This window comes from Protomyctophum bolini, assembly GCF_963924005.1.
Source record: "Protomyctophum bolini genome assembly, chromosome: 18".
In the NCBI taxonomy this organism is placed as follows: domain Eukaryota; kingdom Metazoa; phylum Chordata; class Actinopteri; order Myctophiformes; family Myctophidae; genus Protomyctophum; species Protomyctophum bolini.
In genome coordinates, this window is record NC_137879.1 from 17,951,335 (window position 1) to 17,969,468 (window position 18,134).

General features: G+C 44.1%; 1 protein-coding gene across 2 annotated transcripts in view; it reads right to left on the reverse strand.

Moving 5' to 3' along the window:
- The window catches only part of cpped1 (calcineurin-like phosphoesterase domain containing 1), a 59,320-nt gene that overhangs the window by 11,968 nt on the left and 29,218 nt on the right, over window positions 1–18,134 (reverse strand). For both annotated transcript variants that reach the window (XM_080788726.1, XM_080788725.1), the window contains exons 3-5: window positions 15,195–15,367; window positions 14,570–14,701; window positions 13,889–14,021 (exon numbers count right to left, since the gene is read on the reverse strand). In XM_080788726.1, the coding sequence (XP_080644852.1) occupies window positions 13,889–14,021; window positions 14,570–14,701; window positions 15,195–15,367 (438 nt within the window). The remainder of the gene's footprint in view (window positions 1–13,888; window positions 14,022–14,569; window positions 14,702–15,194; window positions 15,368–18,134) is intronic.

Sequence of the window (18,134 nt, forward strand, 5' to 3'; positions counted from 1 at the left end):
GATCCCAAAAATAAAAAACGCCACGCAAAACGTCCTTGCACACTGAGTGCAATGCGAATTATTTAAATTAGTTGCAATGTTTTCGCAGAAATAAAATCAACCCCTGAATTTACCATGATCCACAATTTATAAAATAATTATTTTTTTATTTTGTTATTTGGATGACCCTACGGATTATAAAAAAAACCTTGAACGATTACTATTGCAATTTATTTTGGGTCACCCGTTTTTTTTTTTTAGATTGGCCTAATAGTGACGGCAGGATTCAAACAAAAACAAACATTATCCTGCTAGCCTAATGCAGATTTGATTACGCCTCAGCTCCCTGTTTGTATGTGCATCATCAGAGAGATATGGAGAGAGCGATCGCCACCTCGATTTCACATAATTTGCTTCAAGCCAGAGAATAAAAGTACACATTTGCTGTGGAGACCGAGCCGAGGGGCTGTTTTGGCTGTTGGCTGGGGTGGCTTATCTGGCTCGTCAATGTGTGTTCAGAGAGTGTGAAATAGCAGTATCAAATATAGCAGCGGATTGGTGAGCCCTCCCTTAAACACGCACCTATTCTTTCGCCATGCTTCACTGCGTCCCACACACACACACACACACACACACACACACACACACACACACACACGCGTACGCCGTACGACATGCTTCACTGCACACTATCAATCCTTGGTCCATACGTGGCCTCACGTACGTATGTACAAACAAATAAATAAATATCCTCGCTGCACATAATAACTTCACATCTTGTTTTCTGCTTTTGTGGAAATCCCATTTACCTGTCAGCCATTCAAAGTGACGCTGCCTCCTTTGTGCTCTTTCCTTGCGATAAAGACTCCCACCTGGGGACCAAGCCTCTCACTGCGCTGACAAACCGTGTGTGTGTGTGAGAGTGTGTGTGAGTGTGTGTGTGTGTGTGTGTGTGTGTGTGTGTGTGTGTGTGTGTGTGTGTGTGTGGAGTGGTGGTGGCAGTGGAGGGGAAGCGTGTATTCAGCAAATACCCAGAGTAAGCAGTCAAGAGAAATAAATACATATTGAAAGCAACAGAGGAAAATGTACACAGTCAAATTGAATTCAGGGCAGTGTGTGTGTGTGTGTGTGTATGTGCACGTGCACGTGCATGTGCATGTGCATGTGCATGTGTGTGTGTGTGTGTGTGTGTGTGTGTGTGTGTGTGTGTGTGTGTGTGTGTGTGTGTGTGTGTGGGGGAGGGGGTAGTTGTAGGTGGAAATTGCACAACAAGGACTTGGGGGAATCCCGTCGAGAACACATCTGTGTAGCCTACTTTCTTATTTACATGTTTACCACTTTTGCCTGGGCTGTGCTCATCTTAATTAACCGATGGCTCTATTTGAATATTCTGAAACTGTAATCATTCAGCGTTATTAAAATGCTAATAGTGCTCGGAGACGCTGTGCCACCACAAAAATAAAGAAAATGTCTCTCAGCGTCTCATCGTGTTTGATGTAGAGCCATGCTGCTCTCCTTCCTTCCTTCCTTCCTTCGATCCTTTCTCCCATCCCTTGCTCTTTCCTTTCAATCTGCCCTGCCCTCTCTGCCTTGATCTCTTCCCCTCCTGCTTACATCCCTCATTTTCTGGCTAAAAGACTGGAGGCTTAATTGTGAGTGGAGTGTCCATCCTATCAGTGACCATGATGTCAATGTTAAAGGATAATTCCATGAAGGCTTTCTTACCTTTATTTGTAGTCGTCCCCACCAAAGAGGTCCAGGTGTCATCTTGTGCAAAATTGCATTATTAGCTATTTCCCCTAAGATAAACCCTCAATGGGGGTTGGGTTTTTGTGCTAATTCGCTTATAAGTAGTAAAGTGTGCCGCTTGGGATACTATTTACATTATGAAGATAAAACATATAATAAAAAATGTGCTTTTGCACAAAATAACACCTGGACCTCTTTGGTGGGGACGTAACAACTACAAATAAAGGTAAGAAAAAGCCTTCTAGCATGAAATTATCCTTTAAGGTCATTTAGTATCCTTTAAGGTCGTTTCTTCTTCAAGGCAGTACAGTATCTCTGTCTTTCTCTATTTTTTATTCTCTCATCTCTTGCTTTCCTCTCTCTCTCCCCCAATATTAGAGTGTCATGTTTCTCTTTGTTTGCATCTCTCTGTCTACCTCGCCTGAGTCGCCTCCATCACTATGTCTGTATTTTTCTCACATTTCTCTCTTCGACAGAAATGACAAACTAAGCTCTGAGCAAATAAGCCACCACGTCGGTGGCACAGCAGTGAAAATTGCATGTGTACACGTATTACAGACAGCTTGTGTTCGTTCATAATGTTTGTGTTTTAGTTTGTATTGGTGCCTGTGTGTGACTTTGCGTGCGTGCTTGCTTCAGAAGGCTGGTTTGTCATTAATTATTCTATTGCTGGCTAGCAGTCTTATGAAGTTCCCAATGCCACCATACGCATTCACACACTTTAGTATCATTGGCACAAGCACACACTGTTTACCTTTCGGCAGAAGTGTTTACATGGCGGGATCGACGCAGTACAAAAGCACAAATTAAATCCGAAATTTGGATGGCAGAAGATCCACCAAGGACAGCTCTCCTGGATTCCGAATTATGGACGTTTGAAAATCCCCCTTTCAACTGCTTTTTTAAACGGTGATTATATTTTCCGTCCCATAGCTGTGGGGCATTGCCATAGCAACCGGACAATGTTAAAAGTGGGGCTCAACCATTATTTACATGTTGGGATCCACATTTATACAGACCTGGCTTATAAAGTCCGCTAGCATCCTCTAGTGGTTTATATATACGGACTTGGCGAAAAAATAATTAAAGTAAAGGCTTGGCAAATAATTAATTATGAGTTGCTGGCTGTGGATAATTTGCATGACAGAGTGAGATACAAAATGATACACCGGTCCGAGACGGTAGACCACTCGCCGGCCCATAACCCATAAATCTCTTTCACCCGTCGGTCTCCATGCAGCAGCACCCTCCATTGCTTTGCCCTCCTCTACAACATAACCGCACGTTGCGGTTGTACAAATACAGCACAGTAACAAGCAATCATACTTTTCTCGATACTGTGATTACGATTATTAGTCATGATTATTAATTCGGATTTAGATTTGGGGGATAACCAAATCATGTAATTGCTTTTTCCCCCCCACTTTCTTTTACTCCAGCGAGGATAGAGAATTAAACTGAGTGCTTCAATATTGCCAAGAGGCTGAGATTATTAATTAATTGAAGACTATTGAAGACCAGATTAATTAAAAGAAAAAACCTTGGTTAATTGTGCCACCCTAACACACACCCACACAGAAAACTGGCCAAGTTAATCTACATTGCAATAATAGGGTCAAAGCAGGTTCAGTAGTGCTTTGTTGTCACTTTGTCATCCATCTGTTCATATTAACGTATTAGGATTTTTGACTGGGTCCCACTTATGCCCACATATACAAATCTATCTGCCTTCTGCATGTGATAATGCATTCTGCAGTCTTGAGTATGCAGGTCACAATGTACATCACATCTCCTACAGAGAGAGGACATCCTCCATAATAGAAGAAAAAGGACATTAGAGGACAGAGGAACATCTTTAGAAGTTTAGAAGGCTGCTTTTCAATGTATGTATCTTTACTAAATTGTGCACGTTTTAGGCAAATAAAAAGCAAAGTGGTATTGGGTTTTCTAGTTCCCATGGCCAACTCCTGTTGGAAATCTTGGGTTATTTTAGTTGCACCTTGCCTGAAGCACATTTCTGTGACTTTCCCTGACATGGTTCTCTGGTTTTGGCCTACGCCTGTTGCTCCTCCCTAACATGGTGGTTGGCACTGGCAGGCGACATTCTCTTAAGTGGTCACCTACCATCGAAGATGCACTGGACCTTTTCATTGAAAAGACCGTTATCCTTCATCTGCCACATGGCACCGGATCTCTGAACAACTCCAGATCAACAAGATCTCTGAACAACTCAGTTAAGCATAGGCATTATTGATACAGCTTTTGTGTTAATTGTGGCTCTGAAGTACCCGGAGCACTGCAGGATTAGATTACTAAAGCTTTTCTGCAAGATCTACCGGCTCTCACACAGCCCTCACAGACGTCTGCCAGGCAGGCCTGCTGATGGCATCAATAATTCATAAGAAGAGGAGAATGACAAAACCCTCGCTTTACAAAAGTCCAGTCCCGCCCTGAAACCTCGAAGGAACGGGAGGTGCTACGATTCCACCACGGTCATGCGATGTTAAAAAGACTCAGGAAGCATGCATACCCTCTGAGGAGTGGTACACTGGTACAATGATGCAGCTTATGGATGTCACACACTCACACACATTCAATCACTTCGGACACTGGGAGTTAATGCCTCATCCTGACATCAAGTGGAAACCAAGGCAAGAATATATATATACCGGCACCTCAGTCGATTAAACAGTATGAAATGGTGTGATGTGCACAGTTGTTGTAAGTCCCCCACGGACTCTGCCGCGGTACCACGTCCTCGGCCAAAAGCACAATGACATGTACAACTGCTGCTCTGCTAGTTCCACTAGTGCAATAATTCATCACCAGCCCCAACCTCTGACAGTAAGAGGGCGAGGGGGGGGGGGGGCAGAATGGGATGGAGCGAGCAACAAGAATGAGATGGAGAGAAAAAGATTGAGAGAGAGAGAAAAAGAGAGGCTAGGAGGAAAGAAAAGCAAGCGTGAGGGAAAGCGATAGAAAGAAAAGCGTGAGCATTATTCACCCCCCTCATCATTAACACAATGGGGTTAAAGGCTTATCTACTGCCTGTTATCGAATCCCCCGTGGCTGATGAATGTGTCTTCAGCTACGAACAGAGCAGGACCCTCACAGATACACAGCCAGAGCGAGAGAGAGACAGAGAGAGAAAGTGAGAGAGAGACAGAGAGATAGCAAGGAAGGGAGGGAGGAGAGGATAAAAGAGAGAATCAGAGTTGAAGGAGAATGAAGAGAGACCAAGAGCAACACATTTTCTTGCAGGGCTTACTTGTGCCTCTAATTAGCCATGTACTATACTGTACTACTGTGCAGCCGATAGCTATGCCAGAAAAGTGTTTTTGTGTTGCTTTCCTGTTTATTATCATTGTTATTACTGTATTTTTATCAATACAAAAATAAGGTATTGAATGCCAACAAAGAAAGGTTGAAAGTGTGTGCACGTACCGTATACACGTATAGTCATTCAGTTTCTGTATGTTAAGGCAATGGGGACCTAATCACTGTGATCCATCTATGAGGAAAGGCATGGAAACAAGGAGGGTAGCTGAGTGTATGGCTGGGAATCCTGCTGTTTTTTGTTTTGTTTTTACAACTCCCTATTTTGGGAATGTTGAAAAAACAAAAAAGAATGGTTCTTTATCTACTAACCCTAACCTGAACCCTTATCTCAGGTAAATAAAAAAGACTTGGTTGCCCACCACCTCTGAAAGAACGCCCAGGTCCAACGTGCTTAACTACTGTGACTACTGATAGCGTTGGGGCCCAGAGGCATTTGGGGCACACGGCCGCCCACCCGTGCCGTCAGCAAAATGCAATTATAAAAACATACAGAGATTCAATGACAGTTGAGTTGATCAAAGTTTGAGCCCAGCGGTGGCTGCTGCTAGCACACACCCGCTCTGGCGGGGGGCTAATAACGTGGAGGAAGTCAGAAGAGCTGCTCTGTTCACAATCACAGAAGGTACATTCACAACTAGGTTACTGTACAGTCAGTGCCCCGCTATTTAAGAAACAAAAAGTACTCTGGGCTTGTTTACACAGGCTGCTGCTGCTCTGTTCACAATCGTGAAAGGTACGTTCACAACTACCGTGCAGTGCCCCGGCTCCTTATGAACCAAAAGGCTGTTTTCGAGCTTGTCAATCAGCTATTCTCAGCCAAAGCTTTCCCCACCATAACAGAAAACTGAAAATGCACTAGTATTTAGTAGGGGTGCACGATTATGAAATTATGACCAATATCCGATTATTTGCAGGGTTATATCTGCGATACAGATTCTGCCCGATTCCGATATTATACAGAGGACCACAATGGAAACAAGCTTAGGCCCATAGGGCTTGGCCCAAAGCCTACAGTATTAATTAAGTATTCAATCAATCAATAAACAGCATATACTCTTTTCCAAGTGTCTGTTATCACAACTGACTGACTACTGAATGACATGAGTACACAAATTAAATGTAGATTTTTATTAATTTTTTGCTAGTGAAAACCGATTAAATAATCTGTATTATTTTGAGACTGTTCCAAATACCGATATGGCATTTTTATGGCCGATATGGCCAATTCCCATTATGCTACCGATGAATCGTGCATCACTAGTATTTAGCCCTGAGGGAATCCGGTTACCCATATGGGGTTTATGTGGTTAAATAAAGCGCGTTTGGGTCCCTTTCTTTGCTCTGGAGGGATGGACACAGTGTCAGGCCATGGGGGTGTCTGGTATAGGAGTTGAGTAGGCAGTCAACATTTCCCAGGCCTTCTCTGTGACAAGCCAGGGGAAGACTAATTGGTGTCACACCCATCCCCTTGCGCAGCTGCTGAGTCGCGATAACACATACACGCTACAATATATCACCTTATTTTATGCAAACGAATGCATCGCTGCATTCAAATGTAAAGGTACAGTACACGCATGCGTGTGCATGCGCGCAGGCACACACTTAAGCATGAACAGGAAAAAGTGGGGGGAAAAATAAGTACCAAAAAACACACTAAACACAAACACATTCACACAAGCCTATAAAAGATTAAAATGTCTCACTGAGGGAAATTCAATTAAATGTTATTATTTGTCTGCAGGGGCCTGTGTTCTCCATTCCCATTACATGTTGCTGGAGCGTGTGTGCACGTACTGTATACATCTCTGTACAAACTGTGTGTGTGTGTGTGTCCGTGTGTGTGTGTGTGTGTGTGTGTGTGTGTGTGTGTGTGTGTGTGTGTGTGTGTGTGTGTGTGTGTGTGTGTGTGTGTGTGTGTGTGTGTGTCTGTGGTGGGGGGTTGGGGAAATCCCAGCAACAGCAATAACCACCTCACAAATGCTGATCCAAATCCCCCGGGTAGTCAACCAATTCCAGCAAAAAACCTGAGAAATGGGGATATAAGGACTGAGCCACACACGGCTGGGCCTCAACGCCACGTCGCATGACTGAATGTCTGTCTGTCTGTCTACAAGGTCCAGGTGTTCCATTTCAGAGGTGCCGTCTGTGGGGTGAGAATTACACACCATTCAGCCTGTCATTACTGCCCCACATCTGTCTGCCTCTGCTCACATCCCACCCTAATTGACAATCATCGCACTGTGAAATCCTGAGTGTTCATTTAACTAAGGGTCCCTTTGGTTTTCACTTGTGTACACTTTAAGATTTTTACAAAGGGTGGCAGCCGGTGCAGCGTTTAATTATTGCACCCTTAGGGCTAATTCCTCTCAAAAGGTGTTCGAGGAGTGAAAGGACCGTTGGCAGCCAGTACAAACGAGAAGCAAGACCTTGCAAACCCCCCCATTATCATCAATGCTTAATTCATACTCAGACAAAAGGAGGACTCTCTCACCTTGCATTGAATTGCAGCGTAGTCTCAGTGTAGTCTGAAGACTTTTGCCCAGCCATTAGTAAATGAAAAGAAAGTGAGAATCTATGTGTTTTAACCACCCGTGATGTTCTCTTTTAGTTATGTTTTTAATTCACGTCCAATCCATAAGGTGTAGTTCCAAAACAGTTGGATCAATCTAAATAAGTATCTACATGTTGACGTTCTGGCAGGTGGGCGGCAGCAACAAGGCAGGTTGATAACATGGCACAAAGTGCTGCATCATTGGCCCAGTCAGACAGATACATAGATGAATACATCTATATATGCTATCTAGAAGTAGAACAATTAAATTCTAAGTGGCTGTAGGGTCAGGGTAATATGGCTCGGATGTAATGGTCTGTATTGATCAACGACGCACAGATTACAGAAGTAGAACATCTGGAGGGTGAAAGGATCAAAGCTTCCGCTGCGAGGACACATTCAGCATCCAGAAGAGGAAGTTGGTGAGGGGTGGGGTGCATTATACATGAATAACCCAATGTGTGGGTGGGAGGAATGGGGGGGGGGGGGGGATGTCCGTAGGCATAGCCAAGTTATCCAATTCTGACCTGAGATCAGATTCTTGAAAATGACAGTTTTCTGAAAAAGCTATGTTTCTATGTCAGTCGTTAAAATAGCAGACCTACAAGCTCGTGGCGCGCTAAGAGCTTGTAGATCTGCTATTTTTCAATAGCTAAAGCATAGCGTAATGCCAACACCAAACGGGGTTCCCGCCCAAAATGGGTTATATACACATCCAAGAGAGACGTCATTCTCCATGGATGAAAAGAGAGACGGGCAAACGAAAGCGCAATATTATCTCTCTCTCAATGTTCAAGAACACATTACTTCCTCTTCTCTCATTGGTTTTTCCACTCTAACAAGCACACTGCGTGCATCCGTCCACGCCGGGACCACCGAGGTATATATTTACACGCATGCCCGGGAGGGGAGATCCCAGCATGTTCCACACATCGCTCTCCTTCAATTTCACCAATAACCGCAGGCATGAAAACATCTCTCTTCATGAAGTTCAATATTCTCCTTACAAACGCTACTCGATCCAACCGAGAGTATAGTGTGTTCTACGATGTACAAGCTAAAACAAAACACACATGACTTCTTGTTATTGCACAACCCCAGCAGCACTAATGCACAAACATGTAATTTCAGCTGTTATCGCACAACAAACCCTTATTGTACTTAGGATAGCAGAGAAAACTAAAATGTGTCGCAGCAACAGCTGCGACACAGCTGTTACTTTGGGCTTGTTTATCTGTAAAGACAGACCGATTAATCAAACCGGTCCGATTGATTAATCGAACCGATGCCGATTAATCTAAAAACAACTAGAACTGCACTCTGTCAAGTGCCTACTTGCTTGTGGCACACTAGTAGGCCGCAAGCAGAGCGTGCAAGTACTGTAGACCGCTACAAACTTTCAAAGCTCAGCCTCTCTGTGAAAGAACGTTTGCAATATTGAATTATTAGGTTTAGCTATTTGCTACGTATCTTGCTTTTGGAGGAGAAAAATTTGTATTTTGAAGTATGGTAATGATTACTTATGAATGTTATAGAATGGTGTCAGATTACATACATGTATACATAGGGGCGTTACCTTTAGTCCACCCGACACTGAAACATGTCATCGTTACGTCACCATCGATAACCAATTATACCCTGGGATTGGTACATATATTCATCACATCATATGCTCATATGTCTAGATATATGTGTTTATGTCTATATCTATGTATATGTAATTTCTGAGTTGATTAGTGGTATAATGTGGTTACTCGGGTGGTTTGATGCGTATGTCCCTTTTTAAAATCCACCTGACACTGAAACATATCATTACGTCACTATCGTACACCAATTATACCCATCACGTCTACACGGAAAACATACCTGCACGGTCTGCTTCCGTATGTCCCGTGCCAGCATATGACGTCATATATTTTGCTGCTAATGGACATTGGTACATATCTTCATCATGTCATGGGACATACAGTACGCTTCATAGCATGACGGAAAACATACCTGCACGGTCTGCTTCCGTATGTCCCGTGCCAGCATATGACGTCATATATTTTGCTGCTAATGGACATTGGTACATATCTTCATCATGTCATGGGACATACAGTACGCTTCATAGCATGACGGAAAACATACCTGCACGGTCTGCTTCGTGCCATGATATAATATAACGTGATGTTGGGCAGCCCTCTCGATACAGTGATTTGTTTTTAATCCTGTGCGCTGGCTTTCACAACATGATTCATACAATCAACTTAATGTGCATAAACAGAATGTCAACCCATATAAATGATATGCTCACAACTACATGTAATTACACTATTGAAAACTCCATCACATTTAACTTGTATGTAAAGTTAGCTGATCTCTTTGTTCAAATCAATAAATAATCTCCCCTCCCTTAAAAAAAAACACTGCGGCATTGTTGTATTCACACAAAATACAATCACCATGATTGTTACATGTCTCCATCTTGAGGAGGCTACAGGGCATGTTTTTAATGTAAAATGCCATGCTCATGAATTGGAACATGGTAATTAGCATAACATCATAATTCTCCATGTTGAAGGGAAGGCATTGACAGACCAGAGCTCCCCCCACTCCCCTCTTGGGTCTCAGTAGAGCAACCCCACAGAAACAACATTCTACAGGTGCTGAACAAAAAAGATACATACAGCTGCATCCTGTAGTCTGCGTCTAGATTTGTTTGCCCTTTTTGCAATGTAATATTGTGTTTGTTTTGCAGAAAATTATCAATTTTCCTGCACCTCTCTACCACCTTACCCTCGACTTCCTTAAAGTATTTTAACTTAACCCATTTTAAAGCGGGAAGCCCTTTTGGTGTTTTAAACATCATTATAATTTAGCTATTGAAAAATAGCAGATCTACAAGCTCATAGCGCGCCACCGAGTGGAGCACTACGAGCTTGTAGGTCTGCTATTTTTGAAAAATCATGAAAATATTTATTTCAGAAAACTGGAGGATTTAGAAGATATTTGTTAAATGTTGAAGTCGGGCCTAAATGGGTTAACAGTTGGCCTTAGTGCCACTATTAGCTCTATTCTATGAGTTCTTGGCTTGACAGTACTCTACTCAGCCTTACTCTGTAGATGTGGTGGGTGTGTCAGTTTAATTACCCTCATTGCAAAAACGGCTTGTTCATTGTCAACTCGCCCCTATGCTGTGTATATAACACGCCTACTTTGTTGTTGTGCCCATACCTGACGAAGACCCGTTTGTGGTCGAAATGTTGTCATCCCACTTCTAATTAAAACTACCTCTGGGAGCTGCAGCTGTGCGGACTGCCTTCCTTTTTGTAGCAAACCCACTGTGTACTGTACGGTACAGTAGATAAGAGTGTATTATTACAGCTGCAGATCGCAGTTATGCATGCGATGGGACTGGGTGGTCAGCAGCACCACCGCTGATACTGAACACCCAAACCGCAATCAAATCACTCCATTCTGACACACTATTGGCACCAGCTGCATGCGCACGCACACACGCACGCACACGCGCACACGCACACACACACACACACACACACACACACACACACACACACACACACACACACACACACACACAGTACAGTACTGTACTTCCTGCGGTACACAGTGCTGCCTGCACATGAGCCGGAGCATGTCAGCGGTCAATAATTAACCAGCATGCATGATCATGCCCTGGCCCTATGCGTACGGTGAGAATTCATGATTACCGACAGGATACGTGTAAAAGACGAGACGTGTGAAGATGAGGAGAGAGGGAGAACAGGGCCCTGGGCGTGTTCCGGATGGAGCGCTACATGCATACAGTAATATTAACCTCGGTGGCCCCCAGCATGTCGGAAACGCCTAGTGTACGCACTCGCTCTTAAATGTTTAACCAGCGCTCCAGAGGAAGAACGAGGGGAGCAGTGATCCATTATGTGCGAGAGGGAGATAGAGAGATCACGACAGGCCATAGCGGTTAAGTGCATGTTGAAATAATGGCTGGATCATTCAATTAATGCTATCGCTCAGCCTCGCCAGTCACCTTGCTTCGTGTTGGAAAAGCACGGCACTTTCGAAGATGTCCTGTCAATCAAGTGCCGCGGTTGACCAGCAGGCCTGAGAGTGTGTGATGCATTTGTGTTCAGGGAGTTTGTCTCCCGTATCCCGCGTAGCAGCCTCCTGCCTTTAACACTGGTTGGCTGTACCGTTTTCCATAGAGCCAGAGCTTTGATTAATTCAATTAGGGGGTTTGTTTGTGTGTGTGCGCGTGCGTGCGTGTGTGTGTGTACACGTGCGTGCGTGTGTGTGTGTGCGCGCTTGAGGGAGTGAGTGAGAGTCAACTCCTGCGGTGAAAGGATAATGACGTATGAGGAGGGTCCCGGAATTTGAATTTTTCAAGTAAAAAAACATTGCATCTTCCACCACACAAAAGAGTGAGTGAGTGAGTGAGTGAGTGAGGAGGGATTTGATTGGGGGTTGGGTATTATATTTATAACTGTAATGATACGCACTGTATACGAGATAGATGTACAGTATAGGTCTCCACTGAGACCATGATGGGAGCAGGAAAGCTCTTTTTATTATACCAAATAAATGTAGTGCTGAGACTATTGTTCATATGGGCTGACATTCTGTTTATGCATAATGGTAATTGCCGTTAGTCGTAAAGCTGAGACTCATATTCACCACAGACTACAATAATTACAGCCACAAGATAAAACAGGAAGAAGAAAAGAATATCCATCATATCTGGATGCTCAAATCATGGGCTGACCGTCTTCTCTTCCAGCTAAATGTTCCTGCTGCTCACTGCTTCCTCCCCTCCTGGCCATGGAGGGTCATAGAAAACCCGCCTATCTAACTCTAACGTGCGTGTTGTCTAGTCTGACCTGGAGGCATGCGTTACGAGAGCCTGGCTGTGATGATCACTGCCGCATTATGAGTCACGCCGGGACCATGTTGTGACTATAATGTTCCTATCAGATAGCATGGTAATCAGCGGGGGGTTAATGCCAGGGCACAGGACAAATACACTGTGTCGAGAGGGCTGCCCAACGCTACATCACATCCATTTGGACGACACATGGAATTACGGCCGTTTACTGGAGGGGATTATAGATACATGTATGATTTCTTCGAGAGATTTCCTCTTCTGTTACTTTGTAGGTTAAAACCACAAACAAATTACGAGACATAATTAGTCACCTGATATAACATAGTGAGAGATTCAGTGGTTGTTAAAAGTTACAAGAACGATGGCAGAAAACTATTCTGGTTTTCACCACATACTAGCTGAGGAGGGGATATAAAGTTGGAGACTTACAGCTCCAAACATGAACATATATTTGGTAATATAAATTCTGATATACTGTAAAATGAGTGATGTCGTAACTAGCATACACATGGATGACGGAGTTCTCACGGTTTAAGAGGCACTGCACTTTTGTTCCTTTGAAAGACAAACAGATTTGATAGTCTGATGTTGCTATATACATGTACTGATTTGGTTCAACTGTATAATTCATTCAAGAAATCCAATTACAATTTCGGCATTTAGTAGATGCACTTATCCAGAGCGACTCACAATAAACAAGGTAATTAATCCACCGCTTATCTTGATTTCCCCCACTCCGCGGCTCCGCTCAGTGCACCACTCAGATAAAAAAGAGAAAAAGAAACAAAGAAACAAAAGCTGTGTTGTAATTGGCTGCACATTTTGCTGCCATTTGGAGGCCGGTGTCCAGAAACAATTGCATTGTTTTGACACAAATACACCCCCTTCAATAAGTGTAGAGACAATAGATCCTGGGCTACACCTACAGTATGAACACTTCATGTGGATGCGATGTGTACCATGGACCGCAACTATGTTGCAAAACACACACCATCCCAGTTTCCTGTTTACAAATGCGGACCTTTTTGAAAGTCTGCCACACGTTCCAGTCCAAATGTGTTCGCTCACGTGCACTGCCTGGAACTGGCTGATAAAGTAAGTCTCCAGCAGCAAAACCCCATAACTACAGAACTGGGCAATGGTAGCATTTCTCTCTTTTTTCTTTTTTTTGGGAAACAATGTACTATCTTGAAAAGTTGAATGAAATTATTCACCCAAGGTGGACAATACAGATATATTTAAAAAAAAGAATGAATCAAGAAACAGATGGCAGAGAAAGGGTGTAAAGGACACAAGTCCCCATCCGGAATCAAACCCATTATCTAGTCGCCTACCAGCACATCACCCCAACTACAGTTTTTTTGTTTGTTTGTTTTTAAGCACCTCACCTGCGTTCTTGAACCTTTCCAGCAGGCTGCGTCTGACATCCTTCTGCAGGTTGAAGTAGTCATCCTCTTCGTCGTGGCTCTTCAAGTAGAGTGGGATGTGCTGGAACACCAGGACGTGTTTGGGTTTGGGCTCCTGAATGGACACACACACACACACACACACACACACACACACACACACACACACACACACACACACACACACAGATACCACCGACATCAATAGCTTCAGGCGGTAATTCAATTCTGACCCACTCCACCGAAATGACTGAGCAAGACGCTCCCGAAACTCAATAATAAGGTACAGTGTTTTTTGGCAACTTCTGCCATGTTTTGGCAGAGCAGGTCAGGTTGTTGTGGCACAGGAGCAGACGGTGAACATCATCCATAATGCAAAGTCTAGACGTCTCGTCTATGTCAGAAGAAGTCACAGTTCATCCCAGACCAGGATGTTCTCATTATTTTGTTATCTTCAAGGTAACATAGAAGATCAGCGTGAAAACAGAGCGTGTTGTGTAATGTGTACGCAACAGGCGAGAACAACGACAATTCATTGTATTTCATCTCCTGTGTAACTGTTGCACACTTATGTTGTTATTGTTGCTTCTTTTGCATGATGAAATGGAATATGAAATCTTGAAAAATTCAGAAGCAATCGGCAAGCAAGCCCCTGAATCTTACAGTTGCTGTAGAGGAGGAGGCTTTTTGTAGCTGCTCCTCCAGCCATTGATCCTGAGACTCCTTCAGGTCGGGACAGCCTGACGAGTCGTAGAACAGCTGCGAGTTCAGCACTAGGCACAGGACCCCACCCACCTGGGACATGCAGGACAGAAATTAAACGAGAGGGCTTGTCACGGAAATGCTTGTGGGTTGCGCGCGGGCGACACACACACACACACACACACACACACACACACACACACACACACACACACACACACACACACACACACACACACACACACACACACACACACACACACACACACACACACACACACACACACACACACACACACACACACACACACACACACACACACACACACGTAATTCAATAGCCTCTCCCAAATCTGAATAACCACTGAGCAGTACGGGGTGAGGAGATTGCAAAAAAGTGACCCTGTGACCTCAATTTAATTAACACATTTCCCATGCGAGCACGTGGGGTCATGCGGATCGCAGAGAGCAGGCAGGTGAATAGCAAATGCTGATAGCTGACCCACGCCACACATACTGTACAATACATCCCATGAGCCCGCATCCCCACCTCACACCAATGCTCCCTCCCTGTGCCCTCGCTCACCCAGAAGCTGAAGAAATGGTCACCCCAGGCTTGGCAGTACTGCTCCACAGTGTGAGGCGTCGGGGCGTTGCCCAGATCGTGGTTCCCACTGACAAACACCAGCGGGATGGCTGGGTCAATGCCCTGCAAGGCCTCCTTCAAGCCTTGCTCCTGGGCCGCCCTGAAGGGGGTGCCTAAGGGAAGAAGAGGAGATTATAGGGCATTAAACCCATGCTTAACATTTTCTCTAAATCTGAACTTTTGACTGATTATGGTGTAGTGGTTTTGACATTTTAAAGCAGCACTAGCTTTCCTCTTAACAGCACTAACTTTCCTCGTAAGCTAGCTGAGATGAAGGTGATTCCGATTTTGATTAGAAGGTATTTTTTCCTTTCTATCTAATAGGCCACAACAGGTGAGATTTAACTTGGCGCCCTCTGATAAGGCAGTAGGCAGTACAGGGGCCCCTCAGGGGACTGTTAGTTCCTCCCTTTCGTTTACCCTATAGACAAATAGCTGTTAGCTCACAACCCAATCAGTGTGTAGTCAAGTTCTCTGACGATACTGTTATCCTAAAGCCCAAACCACACCAAAGGGTCGGGTTGGGACAAAACATTTCTTTAAGGTAAACCACACCAATGCAACTCATTGAGTTGCAATGAGTTGCATTGGTGTGGTCTACCTTAACCCTCTAAGACCCAGCGTTGCTTTATAGCAACAATTCTATTTTAATTAATTGTCCCAACCCGACCCTTTGGTGTGGTTTGGGCATAATATTAGTCTACTCACAAGTGAATGTAACATCAGTGGCCATACAACTGGAGTGGACAAGTTTGTAACCTGATGTGATGAACATCACTTACAAATGAATGTAAGGAAAACCGAGGATATTGTAGTGAATCCCAGGTCTATAGGTGACCATACCACGATCACCATACATGGTCATGACATGGAACAGGTCACCTCTTATACATTTCTAGGAGTGTACATTGAATGTGAAATGAGCTGGCACTCCCATGTGACAATAAAGTATGTGTGCAGAAATACCAGCGCTTTCATTTTCTCCGTAGGCTCTTTGGCGTAAGTAGAAACATAATGCTGATCTTTTATAGAGCTAGTATAGAGTCTATTGTAAGGTATGGTATAGCCAGTTGTTTTGGAAACCTAACGATAAAGTACAAATCTGAGATCCTTAGATTAGCCAAAATGGCAGGGAAGATCATGTATATGTCTACACCTCCCATCACCCCCCAGGTCACCTTTGAGCAGGCCACCATTGGGCAGGTTGAGAAAATTGTGTCTGACACCTCCCATGTACTATACTCTGAGTATAGGCTACTGCCATCAGGTAGGAGGTACGAGGTCCATGCGTGCAAATATAAGAGGTACTTTGTCCCTCGGTCAATCACACTCCTTAACAGAGTCCTTGCAGAGAGCAGACTACTGCACTAGGTATGTCGGCATGCGTTATTAAAATGTTGTAGGAGTCAGTGGAGTCACTGTGTACCTCTATTGTCTTGAATTGTAATGTATTACTATTGTATTGTATTTATGTATGCTGCAGTGTGCGTCCTTCTCCCTCGGCAGACAAAATAAAGTAACCTTGAACCTCTTCTACCCTGGATTTGAACCCGGTTTCCTGTGCAAGTGCTGATAGCCAATAGAGCCGGCCCGCTTGCTCGGGCTTCAAAAAGAGACAATTATCTTGCCACCACTTCAATACATATCCCTGTGGGGTACCTGTGCTAGTTTAAGAGTGAATGCCTAGCCCGAACGGGGTGCGCACGCTTTTCCGACACACCGAAGATCCGAAGCGGGGGGACATGCGATGCGATGCGAAAAAGCGATGGTCCGACATGCACTGCTCCCGTGCTTGCGGTTAGGATTGAGGTTTCGGATCAATAGTATGTCGGAACTAAAGCCTGCACCCAGCCCGAACTACCTGTGATCTAGAAGTTAGGAAGTCCAGGACCCAAGCACTCATGACCGGGCGTTGTTGCCTGGATCAACGACAGGTCTCCTCCAGGTCTGCTCAAGAGGGGCGCAACTGCGCAACAACACAAGCGTAAAAAAAAAGCTAAACAGTATCCAGGTCTGGTGAGTCGCAGGCGTGTGCACGAAACAAGCACGCACGCAACAAATTCACGGGACCGCGCTCACGCCTCTGGTGAGGCAAGTAATGCATTGGTCAAATGTGGCATGATTTTCTTTACATTAGTTCTTTTAACCCATTTCGGGCGGGAACCCCTTTTGGTGTTAGCATTATGTTATACTTTATACTTAGCTTGTAGGTCTGCTATTGTAGAAAAATCGAAGAACCGCTGACATAGATTCATAGCTTTTTCAAATCTGATCTCAGGTCAAAATGGGTTAAAGATCCCTAAAATCTCATCATGAGCTAGGGCTGCCCTAGTGTAGTGGTTAGAGCATAATGTCTTTCATGCCGAAGGTTGTGGCTGTTCAAACGCGGCCTGGGGTCGACGTCAGCAAGGGCAATGCGGTCGCAACGGGTTCTTAACGCCAATTCAAATGGGTTCAGTCTCCTGAGGAGGCGCGTCTGAAGCCTGTCCTGGACGGGGTATCTGGACATAGAATCAAATCCAATCTCATCATGCAGCTACAGAGTGTAGCTCTTGTGGAAGATAGGATGGGTGGCTGATTAGAGATAAACAGTACACACACACACACACACACACAAGGTTTAAACGTGTAACATGGACTTACAATAGCTGTGGCAACTTAGCAGGCCATGTCATTCTTGTACTCCTCAACAGTGTGGCCAAAAACAAACTGCCATATAATAAGCAACAAACAAAGAATCAATACAAATAGCATAACGGAAAAATAAAAAAATAAATAATAATAATAATAAAGTGAACTGACATGAGAAGCAGTGAGAATCAAAAGTATTTATAATTTAGAGTATGTATCAAACAAATCTATCAGCCACGCTGTAAAGTT